This window comes from Perna viridis, chromosome 9 (genome assembly GCF_037379345.1).
Source record: "Perna viridis isolate PV_CMFRI_1.1 ecotype Kerala chromosome 9, ASM3737934v1, whole genome shotgun sequence".
Lineage (NCBI taxonomy): Eukaryota > Metazoa > Mollusca > Bivalvia > Mytilida > Mytilidae > Perna > Perna viridis.
In genome coordinates this window covers 6962064-6985545 of record NC_142453.1, presented here as the reverse complement: position 1 = coordinate 6985545, position 23482 = coordinate 6962064, and the positions used below count along the sequence as shown (strand labels likewise).

The window sequence follows — 23482 nt, the reverse complement described above, 5'->3', positions numbered from 1 at the left end:
TTGTGGAGAAAGCAGTGACTACCGCATTTTTGTCGGGAACAGTATCAACGGGATCGTTTACCCATCCTATCTCGCCCCTTTTTCAATGCAACCGACAAATGAAAGGAAATGTGTACATGTAAGTGTGATCCTCAGTTGTAAACTGTGCCTTAATCATATTATATCACAAACAGGTTATGAAATAAAACCTTACATTTGATATTCTATGATATTCTATGGCATGGGTGACATTTTCTAAACCAGAATTTAATAATTTAATCTCATTTGAATTTGTGTCAAATTTGTCAATACAATGTTGCTTATTACCAAATGTATATTTGCAAAACAGTGCTAAAAATATGAGCAAAATAATTCATATCAGTGGACAATATTGGTAGGATGCGTAAATTTATACGTTTTCTCCTATGTCGTATGTTGCCGGACGTCCTGTTTCCGTCCGATAGGGATCTGAAAAACTCGCACCAACCAAACAAGCTTCTACAAGACCAAGATTCATGATAAATAGTATGTCGTCTATAACTTTTAGGTTTTGCCTACTCTTAATTTCCCTTCCTTCCATTTCAAAGTAGAATTGCTATGGATGGTCATGTAAAGTTTTGCCGTTCATTCGGCTTCATATTAAAAGTATGAAAACAAATGAAAAAGGTAACAGATATATTTAATAACAAAACATCACAGCATTTTTGGTTGTGAAATTAAACTTGCGTTGTTATAGTTATTGCATTTATAATGGTAAATATTGTCCCGAGCAGAAATTATACTGCACATGCCTATGCAATAGATTGCTCTGTGAAGGATAACATTTACCAATATAAATGCACTAAATCTTTTTTTACATAGTAATGCATAGTTCAAACATCTTTATGTGGTTGTATAGATACAATGCAGTCATTCACAAACTTATTTATCACCAAACAAGTACCGATTTGAACGAATTCAAGATCTTTTTCCCCACTCCTCCATTATTATAAAATTACTGTCAATTGACATTAACCTCATCCATCTAATGTCCAACTGGCAGTATCATTAATAAATAAAATGCCTTTTAGAATGATTGGCATCTGTCAATTCGTATTGACACTTGGCAGCTTTGTAATATTATTAGAGTCAATTTTGCAAATAATGCTCTTGTTTATTTCCGAAAATGACAATATAACTTTAGTGCAAACCCATGAACTTATTGCATGGTTGCTTCCTTGAGCTTATCTTCAACCCCCATAATAAATCCCTACTACTTTATTTGGAGATAAAATTCACTTAAACTTGAGTTATTGACTGCGTTAACTTTCGTGGTATGGAACCTTGTGGTATCAACTATAACAAATCTATGCACTTAAGTACTTCTCTGTCTAAGAATCAGGCAAAATGTGCATAAGGTGTGGCACATGAAGGAAAAATGCAGATATGTTGTACCTAATAACCTCCAGAAATAACATTCAAAGTGTTAGTAAATTTTGACATATGTTATAACATCAAACAATGCAAGTTATTTTGAGATCATATAAAAATAAATTGTATATAAAAGATGTAATAAACATCTTTAATAAATACACATCTTTAACAATTATTAGGTTAGTTCACAATTGTCTAACACACTATAAATAGTAACAAATTAAAAGACTTGTACGACATTAGTATTGCTAAAATAAGCATCACAAAATTATTTTGTGGGCTTAAGGAGGTAGACATAGGATAAGGGACATAACTTTTGAAATCAGTGATATGTTTGAATCATATTCAATTTTACTAAAGCCTGTCCAGGTTTGTTTTGAAACAGAATGAAATCAATCCAAGTTACTTTGACACTAACATAATATTGATGTAAAATGCTGAATATTTGATGATTTGCAAAAGTTACAACTTTTTGTCCTTTGTCAGGTTCGTTAAGGTGTTTGTATATCTGTATCCATCCGAATTAGAAAGATTTTTATTGTTGGTTTTTTCCCACCACTGCCCAAGGTTAGGAGGAGGGTTGTAAGCTCATAAACATGTTTAATGTTCATGGTTTTTTGTTTCACTTTCTTTTTTTGTATAGATTAGGTCGATTTTCCTCTTTTATGAATAGTTTCACTTTATTTTGGGGGCCTTGACAGCTTGCTTTATGAAAATGCCATCATAAAAGGCTTTGTGGTGACCTGTAGAAGATAAATTGTGCACTGCTGGGCATTTGATGAATGGCTTTCTCATTTGCCATCATACCACATAAACTCCTTGAGACGTTTAGGTTCCCGCACGCACAATACCTAAGCACACACTAAACACTAAACGACCACCAAAGCACGATAAACGAACACTTCTATCGTGAGTTTATCATCCATCCAGACATAAAAATTAGGTGCCATTGCTACTTCATTGTTGACATGTACTTAGGAAAGTGGATTGATTGATTGATTGATTATGGTTTACCATCCAATGGTACATACTTCATGCTTTCAGAAAAAAAAACATTTTGATGTAAATCAGCCAGGGGTCAAACCCATGAACAAACCCGATAAGTGAAAATGTGAATGTGCTGAGAGGCACTCTCTATCTTTTTTTAGTACCTAGTGACACTACATAATACTACCGATTGACATATGGCTACATAACACACTATTGTCTTGCAGGTTTTTTTTTAAACTGAACAGATTCATATTGCATCATTGATACATCAATATGATACTTGGATTAAACACCAGCCTCATTTCATCTATATGAGGGGGAGCATCAGATATTTGTTGAATTCTTAATGAAAACTAGTGGCAGATCCAGAAACTTTGAAAAGGAGGTGTACCAGCTAGGGTTCCTCAGAATAAGGTGGCTAGGACATAATTTACTTTTTTGTTCCTTCCAAAAATCTTATTATTAAAAAAAATGGTGAGAAACATTCCAATACTGATTGAAATAAATTTTCATCTGGAGCTTTAAAAAAATGCAGTTTCTTCAATCAAATAGTGGGTTGATAATGTGTTTCTTTCATGACTATTAACCTACTAAGTACTTTTTAGAAATAAAAAGTAGTTGTCAAAATATCAAGTGGCTGTAATAAACAATTGCAATGAGAAAACAACAGTGTGGATGGATAAACAGACTGATAGACTAACAGGATGATCCCTGTATGCCATACCGCCCATCTTCAAAAACAATGGGCATAAAAGTTACCATGTGAAATGTTAAAAATAAGGTACATGTACATGTATACAGTGCTTCAATCAAATAAAAGGTATATTTTAAACTGTTTTTGACCACTGCTATAAATTTGAGATTTTAAAAAAATCAACAGTCCATTAGTTTAACTCCAAGTATTCCTCCACGACCATCCTTGAGATAAAGGTACCAGCCTCTTGTACAGTGTCCTGTGTATTTCTCCTCCAACTTTGAATCACCTTCTAGAAACACCGAAAAGAATGAGAAAGGTCCTGCTCCCAGAAAAGGGAGAATGGATTGAAGTTTTCCATCACTGGAGAAATAAAATAGATGTTCTGTTTCCTTGTTGTGTGTCCATGAAACTACAAACCCAGCTACAAAGATATAAATGAGAGAAATTTTAACAAAACAAGAATTTTTAAGTAGCACTCCCGCCAAGTATCATGAAAAATGTGATACATGGGTAAAAAGCCTACATATTTTTATTTTTGATATTTTGTTTGAAATGTCATAGTAAACAGAAATAAACGTGTGGTTTTTCATATAACCTGTGCTCTTAGGAGATAAAAATTATATAGAATGCACTGTAGATTTCTAAATTAAGGGAGATAACCCTGTAAATGGCAATCAAATACAATAGAATCTACTGAATTTTCAATGTTGATTATCTCCTAAGAGCAGGCAGATTTGAATGAATAATTACATATTTCATAATATAGACCCATAAAACAACTTAATTACAAAAATAAAAATATGTAGCCTTTTTGAGGTGTATCACATTTTTTTCAGATTTTGCATGATTCTTACAAAGACAACTACTTAAAATACCAGTACATGTATTGTACAATTTGTATGGTAAAAATTTTGTGGTTTCTTTAGATGTTAATTATGATGCATATTTCAAAAATGATAATGCTACACAAATAACTCTGCTCAATCAAAAATAATATGTAGTTCTATGCTTGAAAGGAAAGTTTTTGCTTCCTGCATATTATACTGTAAATCTACTTCGGGTGAATTTGTGAAAATAATAAAAGTTACTTTAGTAAGTTGAAATAATACTGTAAATTGGCTATCAATGTGAAAAATTTCGAAGGTCAATTATTTCCTATGAGGATAAATTTTGCAGTCAGACATGTTAAGTAGCACCCCATCTAAGAATCATGCAAAATGTGATTCATGGCTGAAAAGCCAACATAATTTTATTTTTTATATTTTGTTTGAGTTAACAGAAATTAACATTCAGTTTTTCATATAGCCCTTGTTCTTAGGAGATAAAAATTATATAGGATGCTCTGTAGATTTCAAAATTAAGGGAGATAACTCTGTAAATGACACTCAAATACAATAGAATCTGTTAGATTTTCAATGTTGATTAATTTCTAAGAGCAGACAGTTTGGAGTGAATAATTTCAAATTTCATCAAATAGACCCATAAAACAACTTAATTACAAAAATAAAAATATGTAGCCTTTATTTGGGTGCATCACATTTTTCAGATTTTACATGATTATTACAAAGTCTGAACCAATCATACAAATTTTTGCACAGAGGTATTTTCTCCAAAATTTCATTCCAGTAAATTAAATGATATTTTAACCTAAGCAAAAATGTTCATGCACCCAGTACATTTTTAAAACACTAAATTTTTTATTGCCAGAAAAAAAATCGCAATGAACTTATGCTTAACAATAAAACATCGAAACCAAACCAAAGGAATCTTTCTAAATTAACCCTCTCAAGGAATAAAAGGGGATATTCAATTTGGGCTTGTGTTTTGTTCTAAATGCACAAAAAATGATAAGCCAGGACTTCAGAACAAGTTAAACTAAACAGTTTTCCAGTTTATTCCCGACATGGTTCAGTTGAGCATTCTTTTATTGGATATCTCATTTTGTCCATATGTTGTATGTTGAAATATTCCATGAAGGAGAATTGGATATATTACTGAGTGAATTTTATGGTGTGTTTATTTGTTTTTTTAGTTCAATTTTGACCTGAAATTAAACAAGGATGATTAAGGCCTTATAAAACTAGTTTAAACCCACTGCAGACTTGTGCATGTCCACAGACAAGAGATGTTGGTCATCAATATGTCTTTGTTTTGTTATTTGACTTTTTAGTTTATTTTGAAAAGTATTCAAGAGAATTAAGGTTACAGTGGTAATCAAAAGAATGTAATCCAGGGACAAAGACCAGACATGGAAAACAGACATACACAACAAAGAACATAAAGTAACTAAAATCATACATACAAAGTAACAAAAGCAAATGAGCAACTCTGACTTCACTAAAAACTGGGAGCATGGACCAGGTGCACCAGTAGAGTAAGCGTCCTCTGCTTTTCTAGAAACACCCGCCGAGTTGCTCATAAATAGTCAAGTTGAAGAAATGTCATCATTCAATTACCACGGATTTTATTACTTTAAATGCCGGGCCTTTTAGAGCTTACTTGAAGGTATGTTTACACTTATTGAAGACCTTTTGGTGACCTCTGTAAGTATTAAATATTTTTATTAAGTTTATATGAAGGTGCATTTGTCACATTTTACCGTATATGTTCCTTTCTCTAATGAAACAAAGTATCTGTAAAAGTAAGTTAGATTTCTGTAGCTTTTCTTACCATCCACACTGATAAAACAACAGTCAGTAGGATACCCTGGTAAATGTACTGCAGCTGTGATGGTAGCTTCATCTATACTGAAATGTACAGTAAAATAAAATTAATCTCATGAAAATGAAATTCTAAATAATATCTCAGGAAAACAACACAGGCAGTTTTTGAACAAGAAACAACCAGTAGCTATATTGAGCCTCTCTTCCTGCTTATTACATTTTATCTGTATTGTAAAAAAAATCTATTTGAATTTTCTGTCAGATAACTTTTACAGAACACTGTGGTGCTTCCCTTTAAATGTCACTTCCAAAATAATGAAAGCTGAAATCTGATTTGTTGATCGGAAAGGTCATGAGACCAAATACAAAAAATACCTTGGCAGTGGATAGAATCCCAGGCATAGAATAGCATCCCCTTGCAGTGTAAAATACATTGCATAGAAATTGGCCCATACTTAGTCTTAAGGTATATCTAAAACTCATTCCAAGAACATAGTCTAAGGCTATTGATGTTGATTGTAAACTGTTTATCGGTCTATGTAATAGACTGTTGGGAGAATGAAGTAAAAAATAGAATAATGATTATATCCCATCAAACTTTGTTGGCATTGAAATCCATGTACAATGTATATTCATTATATACTAATACACCAAACCACAACCTAAAAAAGAGACATATCAGCTTTTTGTACATAAACTTACTCTGATGGTTCATCTGGTACCTCTATAACAATAAATAAAGTCTCCAGAACCAGTGCTATTTTATTAATTATCCCCCTTTTCTCTCTAATTTGTCTCTTGGTATGAAGAATTTTAAACTCCTTATGTCCATTTAATCTAATAACATGTTCATCAGTTTCTAGCATTTCCCTGTAAAACAACGTATGTTTACTACATAAGAATAAATATGTGACAATTCCACTTTCAGATCTAGTTGGTTCACATTAAGCAAACCATGAAGTTGTTTTTCATAACCTGATTTGATACTGCGACATACTAATGTCAATCTTTCCTTACGCCAAAATTCACATAATCCAGAACATAAATAAATAAACCAATTCTAAATATCATTTTAGTGGTTATTTTTTAGTTTGCTACTGTGTTTCCATCTGCACCATGAAAGCTGATTTGTTCCACATGTCATAGTTTTCCTTTCCTCTTTGTCTACCCCAGACTTTACTTTTTATGAGCAACTCGGCGGGTGTTTCTAGAAAAGTAGAGCATGCTTACCGTACCGGTGCACCTGGTCCACGCTCCCTGTTTTTAGTGGAGTCCGAGTTGCTCATTTGCTTTTGTTACTTTGCATGTATGATTTTAGTTACTCTATGTTCTTTGTTGTGTGTGTCTGTTTTCCATGTCTGGTCTTTGTCCCTGGATTACATTCTTTTAATTACCGCTTAACTTTGGTTCCCTTGATTACTCTTTTGCAGGGTGCTAATTATGGTGTATTTTAGCTGTCTGTCTTAAAATGCCAGAGTTACATTCCCTAAAATATCTACTCAGGATTTAAGTAATTTGTGCACCACTAAGCATCTGCCAAATTAGAAACGCCAATATATAGACTAATATAATGGCTGCCCCCAAAAAAATTAGTTGGAAGACCACCAAATTGTTTTTGGTGAGACTGATGGAAGCAGTACATACAGACAGATTCTTATTTCATGTATTTATCCTTGAACTTTGTTGGTTAATGTTCCAATTAAAGAAATCAAATTTGAAAATTTAAATTACTATCAACTTGACACAGATAACAGAAATTAATGTTCTGGAGCCCTGAACATACAGTGACTATGCCCTTTAAACTTTACACTTTAAAGGGAATAAATCTAGTTTGACTAACCTTTCCATACTATTAGGTATGTGTACAATAAATTTCAGACATTTCTGATTGTGCATATTATAAAGGCAGATCCCACTAAATTCCTGCACTATACAAACAGTAGCATTAATAACCTGAATCTTCTTGACTCCTTTGAAATTAGGCAGCTCAGTTGTGGCTCCATTCTTCCTCATACATATCCTGAAATAGTAAGTCCAATCATTTTAAAATGAACCTCCTTCTCTGGTGTCTACCACCTATCTTATACAACTGTGATTTTGCTCTCCCTATTTTAAGGGTGCTCCATAAGTAATATTATATAATGTTTTAATGTGCTTGGTAATTAAATTTTGTATGGTTTTATTGTGCTTGTAATCAAATTTGGTAAGGTTTTAGTGTGCTTGGTAAGTCAAATTTGTAAGGTTTAAGTGAGCTTTGTAAGTCAAATTACAAATGTAAGAGTCAGGCAGACCACAAAGAAACAGTAGTATATGTAAGTGGAAAAGGGGGAGGGACAATTTTAACCTGAAATACATCCATCACATCTTAAGAAAATACTTTTTCATATATAATTTACTCATCTAACATGAGGTTCCCAGGAGCCTGAATCGCTCACTTGGTTAAATTTTGTCCTTCAAGGGTAATAAATTTAACAAAGAGTCGTCCAAAAATTTGAGTCAAGAAAACTTTGGTAGGATTTATCATAAGAATCATTAAAGCAATTGAGAATTGCTTTCTATCTATCATAGTTTTCAAGATATTGGCTGAAACCTGTTAATAGAAACTGTCATTTTTCGTCTTTAAGGGCAACAACTCTTACAAGAAGTCATCTGACAACTTCGACCCTTTAGATACTTTTGTATCTTACAATAAGGATCATATCAGCAAATGAAAGAATTTGGCTAAAACTAATGGTTTTGGAGACACATGCAAACAAAAGGCTGCCAGGACCTGGTTATTTTTTGTCTTTCAAGGGCAATAAATGAAACAAGAATTTATCCACTGATTTGGACTCAAGAAGACTTTGGTAGGACTTCTCATAAGGATCATTTCAGCAATAAAAAGTTTCTTTCAAACTATCATAGTTTTCAAGATATTGGCTGAAAACTAAAAAAAAAAAAAGAAACATCTTTTTTTCATCCTTCAAGGGCAATAAGTCTTACAAGGTGTCACCTGACAACTTTGATCCCTGAAGACTTTTGAAGGCCTGATAATAAGAATAATTTCAGCAACTGAATTAGTTTGCCTAAACGGTTTGGAGATATGTGTGATAAACTACTGTCTGACCCCTATGTTCTATTTTTAGTAATGGCTGCCATATTTTTAGATGGATCCACAAAACAGTTCTATGCAGGATATCCAAAGAAACATTCATACCAAGTTTGGTTCCAATTGGTCAAGTAGTGTCAGAGGAGAAGAGTTTTGAAAAAATTGTTAATGACAAAAACTACGACGGACGACAACAACTTAGTTTGGATGACGATGACGATGGACACCAAGTGATGGCCTTTGGCCAGGTTAGCTAAAAATTGGTTAAAATGCAAATACTTTATTTATTTACATTATTTTTTTTAACCAATTATCATGTAACTTGTATTCCCTGTTAAAGTGCCTGCACAGATTGCATATCAGTTAACTTTTCAACATTTAAAGAGAGTTCCACAAAATAACTGAAAAAATTTAGAATCTCCAAATGAATGTTGTGGGAGGTTTCTAGTTAAAATTATTTTACTTTCTGTGAAAAAAAAAACCAAATTACTGATTTTTAGGGTAAAAAAATTCCTATAATGTAAAAATCTCCCACATCATATAGTCTCTATGGGGTGTGTCTATCTCTCATATTAACTGTTCCAAAGACTAAAAGGTATGAGATTGATGCATCTATAATTACAATTGATCATCAATAACCAATTAAGGAGGTACACCTAGAGTAAGGGATATAACTCTTGAAATCAGTGATGTGTTTGTATCATACTCAATTACACTAACGCCTTTCAAGCTTTCCTTTGAAAAAGAATGAAATCAGTCCAAGTTACTTTGATGCTTACACGAGATTGATGTAAAATACTGAATACAAACATTCCAATGATTTGTAAGAGTTGCATCCTTTACCCTAGGTCTACCACCTTAATATCAGATTGTCATCAATCCTTCCATAGAAGCAATAATTGTTTCTATTTTACATGACTTGAGACCGTAATTGAAGGTTTTTATTTTTTACAGGATGGGTTGTTTTGTTTTTCAATTTTACACAAATTCACGCAATGATTTACAACTGGCTTAAAGGAACAAGTTGTATTTTTTCAGTAGGGCTATTTTTACATACATTCCAAATGCTTATTTTTGTATGGGTCGTCTTTAACTGAACTTCAGAAACTTTACCTTTTACAGGATGAAAAGTAAAACAAACCTCTCCCTAGATTCATGAATGTAAATTGTGGTGTCCCCCATCACATGAAATAATGGCGTGGTTTGTTTTATATAATCTGATGGTATAATATCAAATTCATGTCCATCCTCATTTAATAGCTTCTTAAAATCTTTTTCTTTTCTGAAATATAATAATAAAATAGGTTTTACATTAGGTAGAACTACAGTCCCTGAACTGATCTGCACAAATACTAGACAGATTGATACCCTATGACCAGCGACAGTTCTTAAATTTTTAGAATTTCCATTTGAAGAATCCAATATGGTAACAAACAAGTTGCAACAAAGAGAAAACCATAAAATCATTTACTTCTAAGATTGGGCAAAAAATGGCCCTTAATGACCCTTCTCCTTTTTAGAATTTCCATTTGAAGAACCAATATAAAACCATTTATCTTGAATTTAAGTTTTTTAATCCACATTTTTTGTTAAAAATAAAACAAATGTGATATAAAAGTAATTGATAGATGTTCAAATCTATTGCATGCAGTAAATATGTGTACAAAATGCTGAAATAAACAATGGAATTGGTAAAATATATTTACCCCTCAGTGGTCAAGTGATATAATTACTGGTTAAATGGATTGCTTCAATGGATCGATGACTGATCAGAAACTGATCATTGACCAATCACAATTATATTTGCATCAATCAAATCACATGAAATTAAAAATTTGATGAAAACCCGAAGGATTGAAGACAATCTCAATTTGAGTTTTTTTTTTTTTATAAACCTAGGTCAGGGTTATAAGTTGAACATACCCTATTTCTTTACAACAAACAATTTTAGCTCCAGGCACCCTTCTTGACTCAGAATCTATTGTAACTGTTCTACCACACCCTGCCAAATATGGTGGGAACATCTCTATTACAGGATTCTTGAATGTCTCTTCATCAGAACAGTTGATAATCTACAGAAAATTAAGTGCAGACGTACTGATAAATTTCTCTTTGGATCTTGATCCTGAACTTCCTCTTTGGTTCTAATGCTGCTTTTAAGAGGCAACGTGTATGAACAGCACACAAAACGCCATTTTTTAAATGATTGTTATTTTTCAATTTAATTTACTAACTGTAAAGAACTGCTAATAATTATTATTATGGCAAGCCAAAGTGGACAAAAATGAGCATTTTCTAATATAAAAAACAGATTTTTTTAATATTACAAATTAGATTTATATCAAAAATGGATTTGTGATATTCAATTACGATTTTTAAATATTTGAAAATCATTTTGCAATATCAAAAATGTTTTTCTAATTTTACAAATTCCTTTTCTAATATTACAAATTCATTTTCTAATATTACAAATTCATTTTCTGATATTACAAATTCAGTCTGTAATATTACAAAATGTGTGATATTTTATATTACTAAATCAGGAATTTGCAATATTAGAAAATGATTTGTAATTATTTGTTAATATTACAAAATGGTTTGCTAATATTAAAAAGTGTGTTTTCTGATATTATAAAATAAGTGTTTTCTAATATTACAAATTAAGTGTTTTCTAATATTAAAAAATGATTTTCTAATGTTACAAATTCATTTTCTAATATTACAAATTAGATTTCTAATATCAGAAAACACTTTTTTAATATAAAAAAAAAACATATTTTAATATTAAAAATTCAATTGAATTTCTAATATTGAAAAACGATTTTTTAATATTAGAAATTGATTTTCCAATATAAATAAATAGATTTGTCGGATTCAGTTTTTTTAATATTAGAAAATCATTTCATAGTATTAAAAAATTATTACAAAAAAATGATATTACAAAATGTGTGATATTTTATAATATTACTAAATCTGGAATTTGCAATATCAGAAAAGGAATTTTTAATATCACAAAATCTTTTCTATATTTTTCTTATATTACAAAATATAGATTTTTTTTCACTTAAGCTTGCCATATATTATATTTTTAGTTTTAATAAATACCTTGAAATGAGAAATGAAATAATAAACTCTTTGAATAGAATAATTCTGTTTCTCTTGTTTGAAAAATTCTGAAGAAATTATTTTGTTAAACTCCTGAAAAAAAATATTCACAAAAAAATACAAAAGAAAATTCATTGCTCACCACAGTGAGACTTATTTAGGGAGCTATGTATGATGCAAATTACTCACTTTGGAGATACTCACCACTCTGATTGTATTGTAAAAAGTAGTTCCTTGGTTTCCATCCCTGAAGTAATGAAAAATAAGTACAAGACTCTTTCCAAAGTTTACAGGATTCTCTTGAGGAACTATAACTGGCTTAGCACAACGCTTCTCATGCAAATATCGCAAGTACCTTGGTTTGTCTTTATGGAAAGATTTCTTCAAGTCATTCTTTACATATTCTAATGTAGTTTGAAGGGCCTGAAAAGATTGAAAACACTAGTTTCTATGCAGAATAATTCTCGACATTTCAAATATGTCAATCTCAGAAAACCTATGATTAATTGTTGGGGTTTAACGCCCGAGCAGCAATATTTCAGCTATATCCAGGCGACAGAAAACATAGGTGATAAAATTCTCTCCAAAGAAAGTGAACTAACAGGTAATTAATCCTCCCTTTATTACAAGTGTTCTAACAGGACAGTTTTCCTCCTTTTTAGCAAGTAACCAAACAGGTAAAGAACAGATCTCTTTCTATTATATGTATAGTATTCTCTATCTAAAGAAAGTGTCCTAAAGGGAGATTATTGTCCCTATTAAGGTCTCACTAACCACTTCCGGGTCAAATGCCCCCCCCCCCCAAATACCTTTGTAATTTACTACAAAAGTGAATGAATATTGTTTACATGTGTGAGTAATTTGCCTCCATGCTGTCAGTTAGCAGAAAAGGTAAAAATGTGGATTTTCAGAATTATTTATTCATGTAAATTTTGTGAGGAATTTCTACAACCGTCGTACCTGATTAACATTTAATGATTTTGAAAGTCTTATTTTCCAAGTTAAGCAATGGTATGCAACTTTAAGAGGTCAATTGTCCAGGGAATTCACAGTGAAACTTTGAAAATTTCTTTTTTAACATGTAAAGTAATGCAAAACGTTAGAAGTGGTTAGTGAGACCTAATCAGGGAACAATATAACAATAATAGGTATGGTGTATTTATCAAAGAGACCCATCTTGATGGACTTGATTGAAAAGAAAACAATAAAAGATGATTACCGGGTAAAAAGGTGTTATAACATTAATGAGCAATCAATCCTTTGACCACATTAATGGGTAATTAATTTAATACTTTGATCTCAATAAGTGTCCAAGTTTCCGTTCACAAATTGTTCTTCACAGTTCTTAGTTTTTACATATTCTAATCTGGTCATTAGTTGTATAAACAAATTAAGGTAAAACGGCAGTCTCACTTGGGTCACAGGTAAACACTGAATGATGACAACTTCAATGGCTTGTTATATTTAGTATGTAAATCATTTCAAATATGTACAGAGCAATTTGATAAAAAAAAAAAAAAAAGAAAAAAAAAAAAAAACATACACATGTTTATTATGTTGATCGGACACATCGTACGCCCTGGATGTAAATACTTCCGCAGCACAAAAAAAAAACCAACTAACCCATGATCACTGTCCATCAAAAATTGTACCCTTCCTTACAATTTCACCGACTGTTGTACCTGTAAAAATTCAGTTCGAGTTCAGTCCAACTTATAAGCGGGTCAAGGCTAGATTCCAGAATTTTTGGGCTGAGAAGGGGGTTCCGACTCATATGCAGATCGACTTATACGCCAGTATATACTCACCCCATGATTAGCAAGTGTCCTAATAGGATGCTTTTTTTCTTTCTAAGGAAAGTGTCCTAACAGGGAAGTAACTCTCCCCATAATTAGCAAGTGTCCTTATAGGATTTTTTTTTCTCTATAAGGAATGTGTCCTAATATGGAGGTAAACCTACCCATTAAGCAAGTGTCCTAAATTTTTTTTCTCTCTAAGGAATGTGTCCCAAAAGGGAGGTAATTCTCTATATCTAGCAAGTGACCTACATCGTAACTGAGCAATTTTCTCCCTCTAAAGAAAGTTAACTTACAGGAAGGACAGATAATTCTCCTTCTAACGCAAGTGACCTAACAAGGAGGTTTACTCTCCCTAATGAGCAGGTAACATTGAGGAGATAAAGGGTAACATTGAGAAGGTAAAGGGTTACATTGAGGAGGTAAAGGGTAAAGACTTCGGTGTAAAATACATTTGCATTGGTTGGTATTTTAGCTCAGTGTCTTTTGTCTTCTTATAATAGTATTTGTATTTGTTTTTTTATAATTTTTATGGTTGGGGGATACACTCTGAAATATAACTACCACTTTCTCAAGATTTATGAGGCTTATGAGTAGCATTCAGTATGTTTTTGACCATATCGACAAAATGTGGTTCCTCTATAGACAAGAGGTCAAAATATTGATTAAGAAATACCTGGAAATAGACTTATATGCCTTGAAATTTATAACATCTAATTTTTAAATTATTTCAGAAAACTTACGCAACACTTTCTAAGATAACTAGAAAGCTCTTATATTCATACAGAGGTGACTCAGAAATAAGCAAGACTCAGCAAGCCAAGGCATTATTAGTGTCTTTACAGAACGACAAAAATGCTCTGCAGGGCCTGGCTAGATATGACTGCAGTGTTCCAACCCAAAACAGTATGGAAAATTATAGACAGCACATTCAAGCTTGATACAGCCCTAAATAGCATAAGCTACTGAACAGTGATCAAAGAACTTTAAAATTTGCAATTTGCCAAAAAAAAGTAAGCAGATCTCATACTTATTTTTGACTCAAAAGGATCCATACATTTTGGTTCAAGTTAATGCCTGGAATGTATGCAGGAGCATGTTAGTTTTCAGCCTCTTTTGCTCCCTAATTCCTTTACAATTAAGGCCAGAACCCCTCCCCCAACCTCCCTCACCACAAATATATAAATATCTTAATTATAGTTGCATGGAACACTTCAGGTAGGGTATGTTTTCTAAATCTTCAAAAATAAGTCCAATACGTTACGACAGGTCAAAGCTAAAAAAAAGTTCTAATGGGACATTAAATGATACCCCTACCAGTAATATCAATACCTTCAAATTCAAGTACCATCTATTTCTAAAACACATATCAAGGCAACTAATCAGTTCTCTTCTGTACTGCTCAACGTCACTAAAATGTTTACTTATTTTCCCCTCTATAAATTCTAAATCCTCGATTTCTTTCTTAACTTCCTGAAATAGGAGATAAAAATTGTAAATTAGATTTTTAAGTACCAGTCTTTATAAAAGTCAGACAGGAGTTGAATCACGCTTAACAAAAATAACCAAATTAAATTTTATTTCCAATTCAGAAACGGTTACAGACTACATAACCAGTCTTTCGAGATAAAGGTTATATAGATCGTGCACCAAATTATCAAAGAGTTATCATTGTCCTTACTTTGGGTTGATTTAGTTGATTTTGGTGGGAGATGAAAGTAAAATCTGAATACAGAAAGGATTATTGTTTCATAAAAATATAGCATATGTACATAAAAAAGCATGCTGTAGAAATATTTAAATTCAGCACAAACACTGTCTTTTGATAATGTTTTTTTTAAAGAAAATAGGAGATTTCTTACTTTCAGTAATATTACTATAATTGCTTTATATATTTCAAAATAGTAGTTTTTCATTCATTTATTCATTCACCCACAAACTGGCCATTAAAGTCCTTGTAAGTGAATGGTCAAATTTTACACACTGATAAATTTTGAAAACACCTGTATGGTGTTTAATCCCATAAGATATTCTGTTTGGCTGCTTCATTTTTTATTCCAACTTAGGTATTTGGTAGTATGAATTATTTTTTGACGCCGTTGGTATAGCTTCGCTTTTTACCCTTTGACCTTAAGGACGCTCTTCTATTGAAATTTGACCACAGATAGATCTCGTCATGCAGAATACTTTCACCCATGTCAGAATTTGGCTAAACCTAACGGTTTTGGAGATATATGCAAAAATTTGCTGTCTGACCCCTATATTCTATTTTTAGTAATGGCAGCCATTTTTTTAACCAATCATAAATCCAAACAGCCATTTTGTGCAGGATACTCTAAGGAACAGTCATTATAAGTTTCATGCAAATCTATTCAGAAGTTTCAGAGAAGAAGAAGTTTGAAAAAATTTTCAAACGATGCAAGTGATGGCAATAGCTCACATGGCCTACGGCCAGGTGAGCTAAAAAACTGCATTGAAAATTTTATAAATTGCGTGCCATGTGTTCATTTCTTGAAAGAAATGTAGAAACTCAGAAGTAAAAAAGAGCAAAATTTTACTGCGTCAGCTACCTTTTTTTTAAGATAGTACATGTTTTAATTGGCATTCTTCTTTCATAAATGAGGCCAAGAAAAATACGTCTGTTTAAGGAAACACTGGATAAAAAGTATGGTAAGTAGGTAAAACCATTTCATTTATTACATAACCTAATATATATAGACACTTATAGGAGGAGAATATATTTATAGAAAGGGTAACCTTAAATAGACAAGTTTTTTTAATTCTCTGGCCTAACCTTGTATAAAAACTGTTGTATCTTCTGAAATAAGTTCAGCTTAGTAGGCTTCCCATGAACATCTTTCCTAATCAGCTTCATAGAGTGTGTTTCAGTATTTACAAAGTTGTTAATTCGTAATTTCATCCATTTTACACCCGGCAGAATGATATGAACTTTGACCCCTTCATTGTCACTATACACCTCCACTGGAGTAAGAACATGAAGTAATGCTGTAAAAAATATGTTTATGACATATATATATATATATATATACATTTTACAAGACAATAAATACGCCCATACCTTGTGCAATTGTTTGGTTTGTGGATTGGACATACAGATGAGAGATCAGTTCTAACCTCTCAGGGGAACTGTCAGAAGAGCCAGCTCTAGGACAGTTCTAAAAGTGTCACAGAACAGTTCTAGAGCCAGCTGATAGTTCTCCTAACAAAACCAGCTCTACGAGAACAGTTCTGCTACTAGAGCCAGCTCTTCTGACAGTTCTAGCAGAGTCGGCCCTACAATAACAGTTCTGCTACTAGAGCCAGCTCTTCTGACAGTTCTAGCAGAGCCGGCCCTATGATAACATATCTGCTAATAGAGCCAGCTTTTCTGACAGTTCTAGCAGAGCTGGCTTTACGAAAACTGTTCTAGTAGTAACCAGCTCCATGAGACAGTTCCACTAGTAGAGCCATCTTTGCTAGAACCGTCAGAAGAGCTGGCTCTAAAACTGTCCGAGAACTGTTCTACATCTGTCATAGAACTGTTACTATGACAGTTCAAGGACAGTTTTGTGAGAGGCTAGAACTGATCTCACCCATATAAGCCATCCTTTGCTTTCCACCTTATTATTAAGAATTACCAATACATAAACTATTACCATTACTTGTTAAATGATTGACTTTTCTTTCAAAAAGTATTCTGTCTAAATATGCCATTCATTTGCATATATATTTAAATATTTGAAAAAAGTTGTGGAAATACCTAAAAACACCATTTTGATCTTAAGGTCATAAATAAAAGTCAAAGGTCAACAACTTTTTGTAACCCACACAGACCTACAGAATAATCACAATAGGGCACTCATTACTTTTATGGCAGATCTTAATTATACACAGACCACTTTCGTCTCCAGGGGGCATGGGATTTTATGTTGAGTTTGAGAAATTTTTTCTGGCAAGTGGGAAAATATTATTTTTTCAAAAGCAGCCAGAGTTGAAACTTTTTATTTAAAAAACTACATGGATAAGTAACGAGGGAATATTAAATCATAATTTGTTTTTGTCCATGGCTGAGTAAAAAAATGGTTTTGCTCAAATTTGAAATAATTTAATTTTTTTCAAAAAAATCCCAGCCCCAGTATAAAATTGATTGGAGCCTTATACATTACATATAAAGAGATTTGAGAACGTAAATGGAATGATATGGCAATAATGGATTAGTGATGAACACTAAAAAAAGATGAGAGAGAAACTTTGTACCACTAATTTCAGCATACAGTATGAGAACCAATCAAATCATTGATGATATCAAGTATACCTGAGTAGCCATACTGATTACCACGGTTGTAGGAAACACTAAAATCAAAGAAGGTTTGATTATAGCTCCAGCTCTCTGTATGGCCTGGGACACTTGGAAATGCCAGATATCTACAAGTAAAGAAGTCAGTCAACGTTTATCACAAAAAAAATAAATAAACAACATGTGATTGAAATAAAATACTTACATCTGAGGTTACATGTTGTTGGGCTAAGTCTTACTCAATCTTGAATTAAGTAAGCATAATAAATAACTCATAATTGTAAAGTAGACAGGAAAGGTATGCTTACCAATGCAAGTCAACATGCAAAATTTAAGTGATACACAAAAGAAATAATCTTTCCATTAGTAAATATTGCAACATTTCTACAGTCTCAATAGATAAGTAATGGCATTGGCTAAAACCATGCTGAAAATACCCTCATTTAACAAAGAGAAAAAAATCAAGAGAACTAGAAGTAATATTGGAAAAGGTATTCAAAAAGAACATAACCCAGTGATAATGACAATGCAAAGAAAATAGACACATACAACAATGGAAAAAAAAATTAACTAGTACATAGAAACAAAGAAAATGAGGAACTTCACTAAAAATCTGAAGAATGTAGTACTTCTTACCCAGTATATGGGTTTAGATACACTCCTCTCACAGGAGGTAAGTATAGCTGAAAATCCCCTGTGATATAGCCATGATTACTCAAGCGTAGATTGAGATCTGGGTTACTAATATCTCCTACTGATGCTTTCTTTTTACTAAAATATAAAATATAAAAATATAAAATATAATATAAAAATATATATATAAAATGTATCTAAAATATAAAAAAACGATTAAAGGTACAAAATGACGTACTAGAATTCTAGTTTAATTAAAGGTTAGAAATTTTATTTTTGACTTAAAAGAAATGAGATTTCTAAATACTTCCCTGTAGTTTTTATATTAGAACTTAAGATATATACAATATCCCAATATATATACTGATTATATCCTTCAATGCATAAACTGATAATTTTTTTTTCAAAATAAGTAAAAAATTGTTTTATTATAAACTAAAAATAGTGTCAGAGAGTTCACAAAGAAAATACCCCCACTTTAAATGGAGTTAAATGTTTAAAAATGTAAAAAAAAACATTAGGTTGAATTATCTCCCTTAGAAGTCCTCTGAAATGCCCCGACTCCCTATTAAATTTCATTGAAATCCTTGGAAAGGTTTGGGAGTTGTGCTTATGAAGTTTTTAAACATGTAAAATTATTATGTTGAATTATCTCTTTTTTTTTAAGTCCTGCAGCAGTAATTACATTCTGTCATGCACATCTACATATGATGCCCAAACTTTCTATTAAATTTCATTAAAAATCCTTTGGTGGTTAAGAAAGAGTTTCACTTAAAAGAAACGTGGACAGACGAATAGACAGAAAGGCATATCGATAGGGTGAGTGATTTCTATATTATCCCAAACTTTGATATCAAGTTTCAGGAAATCCCTGTCTTCATAGGAATCTCAAATAATCACAGGTGTGGCTTAAAAATTACAGGCTAAAAAGTATATGTAGACAAAATACAGCACAATTATATATTTCAACACCATGTATTTGTATATATGAAGACAATAAGTCTGTTATGCCAGTTTAATATGAAGTTAGCCTGTGCCTATGAGGAAAAAAATACTATTAAGAAATTTAATACCTCGGACTGTTAAAAAGAGGAGGCAGCAGCTGGGTTCTCCAAATGACTCTCATGTGACTTTTTTCACTTTGATCACATGTCAGACATCCCCACTCTTTTGAAGCCTTCAAAGAACTCAAATGGTCTGGTAATGTAGTTTTAGGTGGAAATTTAAGACCTCTGGAAGGCAATAACATATATGGTAATAGATCTGCAGCTCCTTGAAATTGTAAACCATACAAGGGCCAGCTGCAGCCTGTCCAGTGGTGTGAGGGTTTCCTCGTCGTTCATTGAAGACCCACATGTGGCCTTGAGCTGGCATATTTCATCCGGGTGAAGTTGTCTCTTTGACATATTTCCCATATTCATCCTCTGTATAAGTTTTCAATAGTTATTACATAAATAGCAGTGATTTACCAAATGTTCCCAGTGTAAAAAATTTCGATCATTCACACTGTGAAATAAATTTTGACATGTTACTCTCGGGACTTTCTCCTGCCAAAACGTCACCAAACATTGCAATATGTATACCAGTCGTTTATAAAATTTGAATTTTATGTAGAAAAAATAGCAACAAATAAGGGAGAAAATCTTAAGAATAAATAATAAATAGAATAATCCATTGGTTATCATAAATAACCAAAATATGATCATTCCTGCGTAGAACACATTAAAATTTAACTTGTTCCACACACTCGTTAAATCTAGACGTTCTTTTGCACCCGTGATAACATTTTGGTTATTCACTCTTATCAATTAGTTATGCTATTTTTCTTTCCATTTTTCTAGTTCACTACCTGATGGATACAAGTCATATATTTATCCACTGAGGTATCATGTAAAAAACAATATAAACATGAATTCCACATGTCATTGTGCCATGTGTACCTGTAATCCATTACATTGCAACATTTTTTTTCCATCAGATTTGAATGATTGAATTTTCGGGCTCAAATTTTAACTGGTTGAAAATTTGTGCATCAATTAACTGACATCTCAACAACACTTATAAATGATTAAATGCTGAAATCTGTAGGAATCAGATAAAATTTAAAAGTATTATTTTTTAAGCATCTTGGTTCTTTCATATAGTGTCTCAGCCCTGAGATGCTATGATGGCCTAGGGAGAACAATTCAGTCATTGTCAGGCATTTCTTTGGTGACGATCAATTTTGCGGCAATGGGTCATCATTGCTGGGGGTGAAGGAGCATTTTTGCTGGTATGACCCAAAAACTACAGGTCACTAGGCAAGTATACATGTAAACTGATATGAAGGGACTTAAACAAAACTGTATGAGAGATGCATCAGAATTATTCAGGATTTGGGTTAGACAGTTTTTAGGATTATTCAGGGTCTGGTTTAGAGAGGTTTTAGGATTATTCAGGATCTGGTTTAGAGATTGCCACATCTGATTCTTACACTTAATCATTTATAAGTGTTGTTGAGATGTCAGTTAATTGATGCATAAATTTTTGACCAGGCAAAATTTGAGCCCAAAAGATTCAATCATTCAAATCTGATAGAAAAAAAATGTCGCAATGTAATGGGTTAGAGGTAAACCAGAGTATGCCAGAGCTTGCCGTAACTATGCAGACTGTTTGTATTGCGCTAGAATTCTAACAAATAGGCTTCTGGAAAAGGGTTATGTTGCTTTAAGATTGAAGTCATCATTACAGAAGTTTTATGGTCGTATTTATCATAAACTTGTGGATCATTACAGAAGTTTTATGGTCGTATTTATCATAAGCTTGTGGATCATTACGGTGTATCCATCTGCGCCATGAAAACTGATTTGTTCAACGTGTCATAGTTTTCCTCTTTCATCTTTTGTCTACACAAGACTTGACTTTTCATGAGCAACTCGGCAGGTGTTTCTAGAAAAGCAGAGGACACTGACCATACTGGTGCACCTGGTCCACGCTCCCAATTTTTAGTGGAGTCTGAGTTGCTCATTTGCTTTTGTTGCTTTGTATGTATGATTTTAGTTACTTTATGTTCTTCGTTGTGTATGTCTGTTTTCCATGTCTGGTCTTTGTCCCTGGATTGCATTCTTTTGATTACCACTACAACCTTGGTTCCCTTGATTACTCTTCGACAAGTTTTAGGACTATTTAGGGTCTGGCTTAGACAGGTTTTAGGATTATTCAAGGTCTGGCATAGACAGGTTTTAGGATTATTCAGGGTTGGTTTAGACAAATTTTCCTGTACTAGTCATTGCATTTCATTTAGTCCAACAAACCTTAATTGTTGAGACTGTGAAAAGCATACTACTATACAGGTACTTTAAAAGATTACCTTTCTTTCATAATTCGTCTAGCTTTTGAATAATCACCCATAAATGCATGAACACATGCTGTATGGTAAAGTAGTGAGTTATCTCCCTTGGTGAGGTCTTCTAACCAATCAGCTGCTTGCTGTAACCAACTTGGCCCTTTTGTGAAAAAATAAACAGTCTGAATTATTGATAAAAATTTCTCTTAATCAATCGCATGTTGTTATTTCTAGCTAGCTATTTCAATCCATTGATTGACAAATTAATCACAAGCATATGAGTATATTTACAAATAAGAGGCAATCTCAAAAACATTTAAATTTGCCAAATCAGGACAATCACCTCTGCTAAGAAGTTAAGTATCAGTGTTTATAAAAATCAGACAAGAAGTGATTCATGCATGTCAAAATCCCACCAAAGTCCGTTTTATTTCTTGTTCTGAAACCGCTATAGATCACATAACAAGTCTTAGTTTTTCATTTAGGTTTTGTGCTTTTGAGATAAAATTCATACAGATTGTACATGAAATTAGCACTTTACAAGAGTTATTGTTCTTGATTTGATTTGATTTGGTTGGTTTTAGTGGGAGGTTAAAGTGTAGTTTTCTCAAAGTACAGATCTAAATACAGTAAGGACTACTGTCACATAAAAATGTAGCATATATAGACCAAAAAAGCATTGTCTAATCCATAGGTTTTTCTACACCATGAATCACTTTACCATAGGCAGTGCCTGAATTTTATATGGACTGGTACTTAAATCTAACACTGTAGCCACATTTTCTTTAAACAGTGTTATACATCAATATCATAGCAATACATTAGTGAAAGAAAACAGAAAAAAGTTCTAGATTCACCAGAAATGTTACTGCCATGGTAACAAAGGAACGCCTCTACAGCCTCTCGATAACATCCTTCTTTGAATAAATCTGAAGAGTTTATAATGTGCTTCCAATGGGCTACAGACTTGTTGGCTTTTTCTTTAGTCAATACCCTAAAAAATAATAAACATCTGATATATATATTTATTTATACATTTATATGTAAAGTAATTGAATATTTTTGGATAATGGAAAATTAGGGTTAATTAAAGTAATCATGACCTTGATCTTTGACCTTGACTTACCCTGTGTCATTGAGGTTGGCCAGTAACATCTGGATTTGTCCTTGCACCTCCCTGGTTACTTTCTCCACTCTTCCTCCCCCTAGTAAAACATCACTGGCCATTCTATAGAACCTGGCTGCCAGTTCTGTTTCTCCTATATGTCTGTGCATCCTTGCTACCTCATTCAAATAAAAGGCTTTTGTCTGTTTTTCTAATTCTAGAAGAGAGACAAAGAAAAAAACCTACATAGTTTTATTTTAGATTTCCATGTACTGAAATATGATTTTTATGTTGTAAACATTGGTAGTAAAATCAAAAACTGGAAACAAGAATTGTGTGGCTGTGATAAGTAGTTGTGATAAGAACATGAAGTAATTGCAGAGCAATGTGT

At 32.5% G+C, this 23482-nt stretch overlaps 1 protein-coding gene across 3 annotated transcripts in view; it reads right to left on the bottom strand.

Moving 5' to 3' along the window:
* Positions 1-642: 642 nt before the first annotated feature.
* The window catches only part of LOC148606493 (uncharacterized), a 28469-nt gene continuing 5629 nt past the window's right edge, over positions 643-23482 (bottom strand). The window contains exons 5-19 of one of the 3 annotated variants that reach the window (XM_088547307.1): positions 23113-23308; positions 22844-22980; positions 22011-22146; positions 19735-19893; positions 18665-18799; positions 18047-18156; positions 16526-16737; positions 15064-15204; positions 12140-12358; positions 10754-10902; positions 9972-10112; positions 7583-7762; positions 6445-6612; positions 5750-5826; positions 643-3500 (exon numbers count right to left, since the gene is read on the bottom strand). In XM_088547307.1, coding sequence (XP_088403433.1) covers positions 3256-3500; positions 5750-5826; positions 6445-6612; positions 7583-7762; positions 9972-10112; positions 10754-10902; positions 12140-12358; positions 15064-15204; positions 16526-16737; positions 18047-18156; positions 18665-18799; positions 19735-19893; positions 22011-22146; positions 22844-22980; positions 23113-23308 — 2405 coding nt within the window. In that variant the 3' untranslated portion in view covers positions 643-3255. Of the gene's footprint in view, positions 3501-5749; positions 5827-6444; positions 6613-7582; positions 7763-9971; positions 10113-10753; positions 10903-12139; positions 12359-15063; positions 15205-16525; positions 16738-18046; positions 18157-18664; positions 18800-19734; positions 19894-22010; positions 22147-22843; positions 22981-23112; positions 23309-23482 lie in introns of those variants that run through there. The other 2 variants (XM_088547308.1, XM_088547309.1) reach the window with 2 other exon arrangements.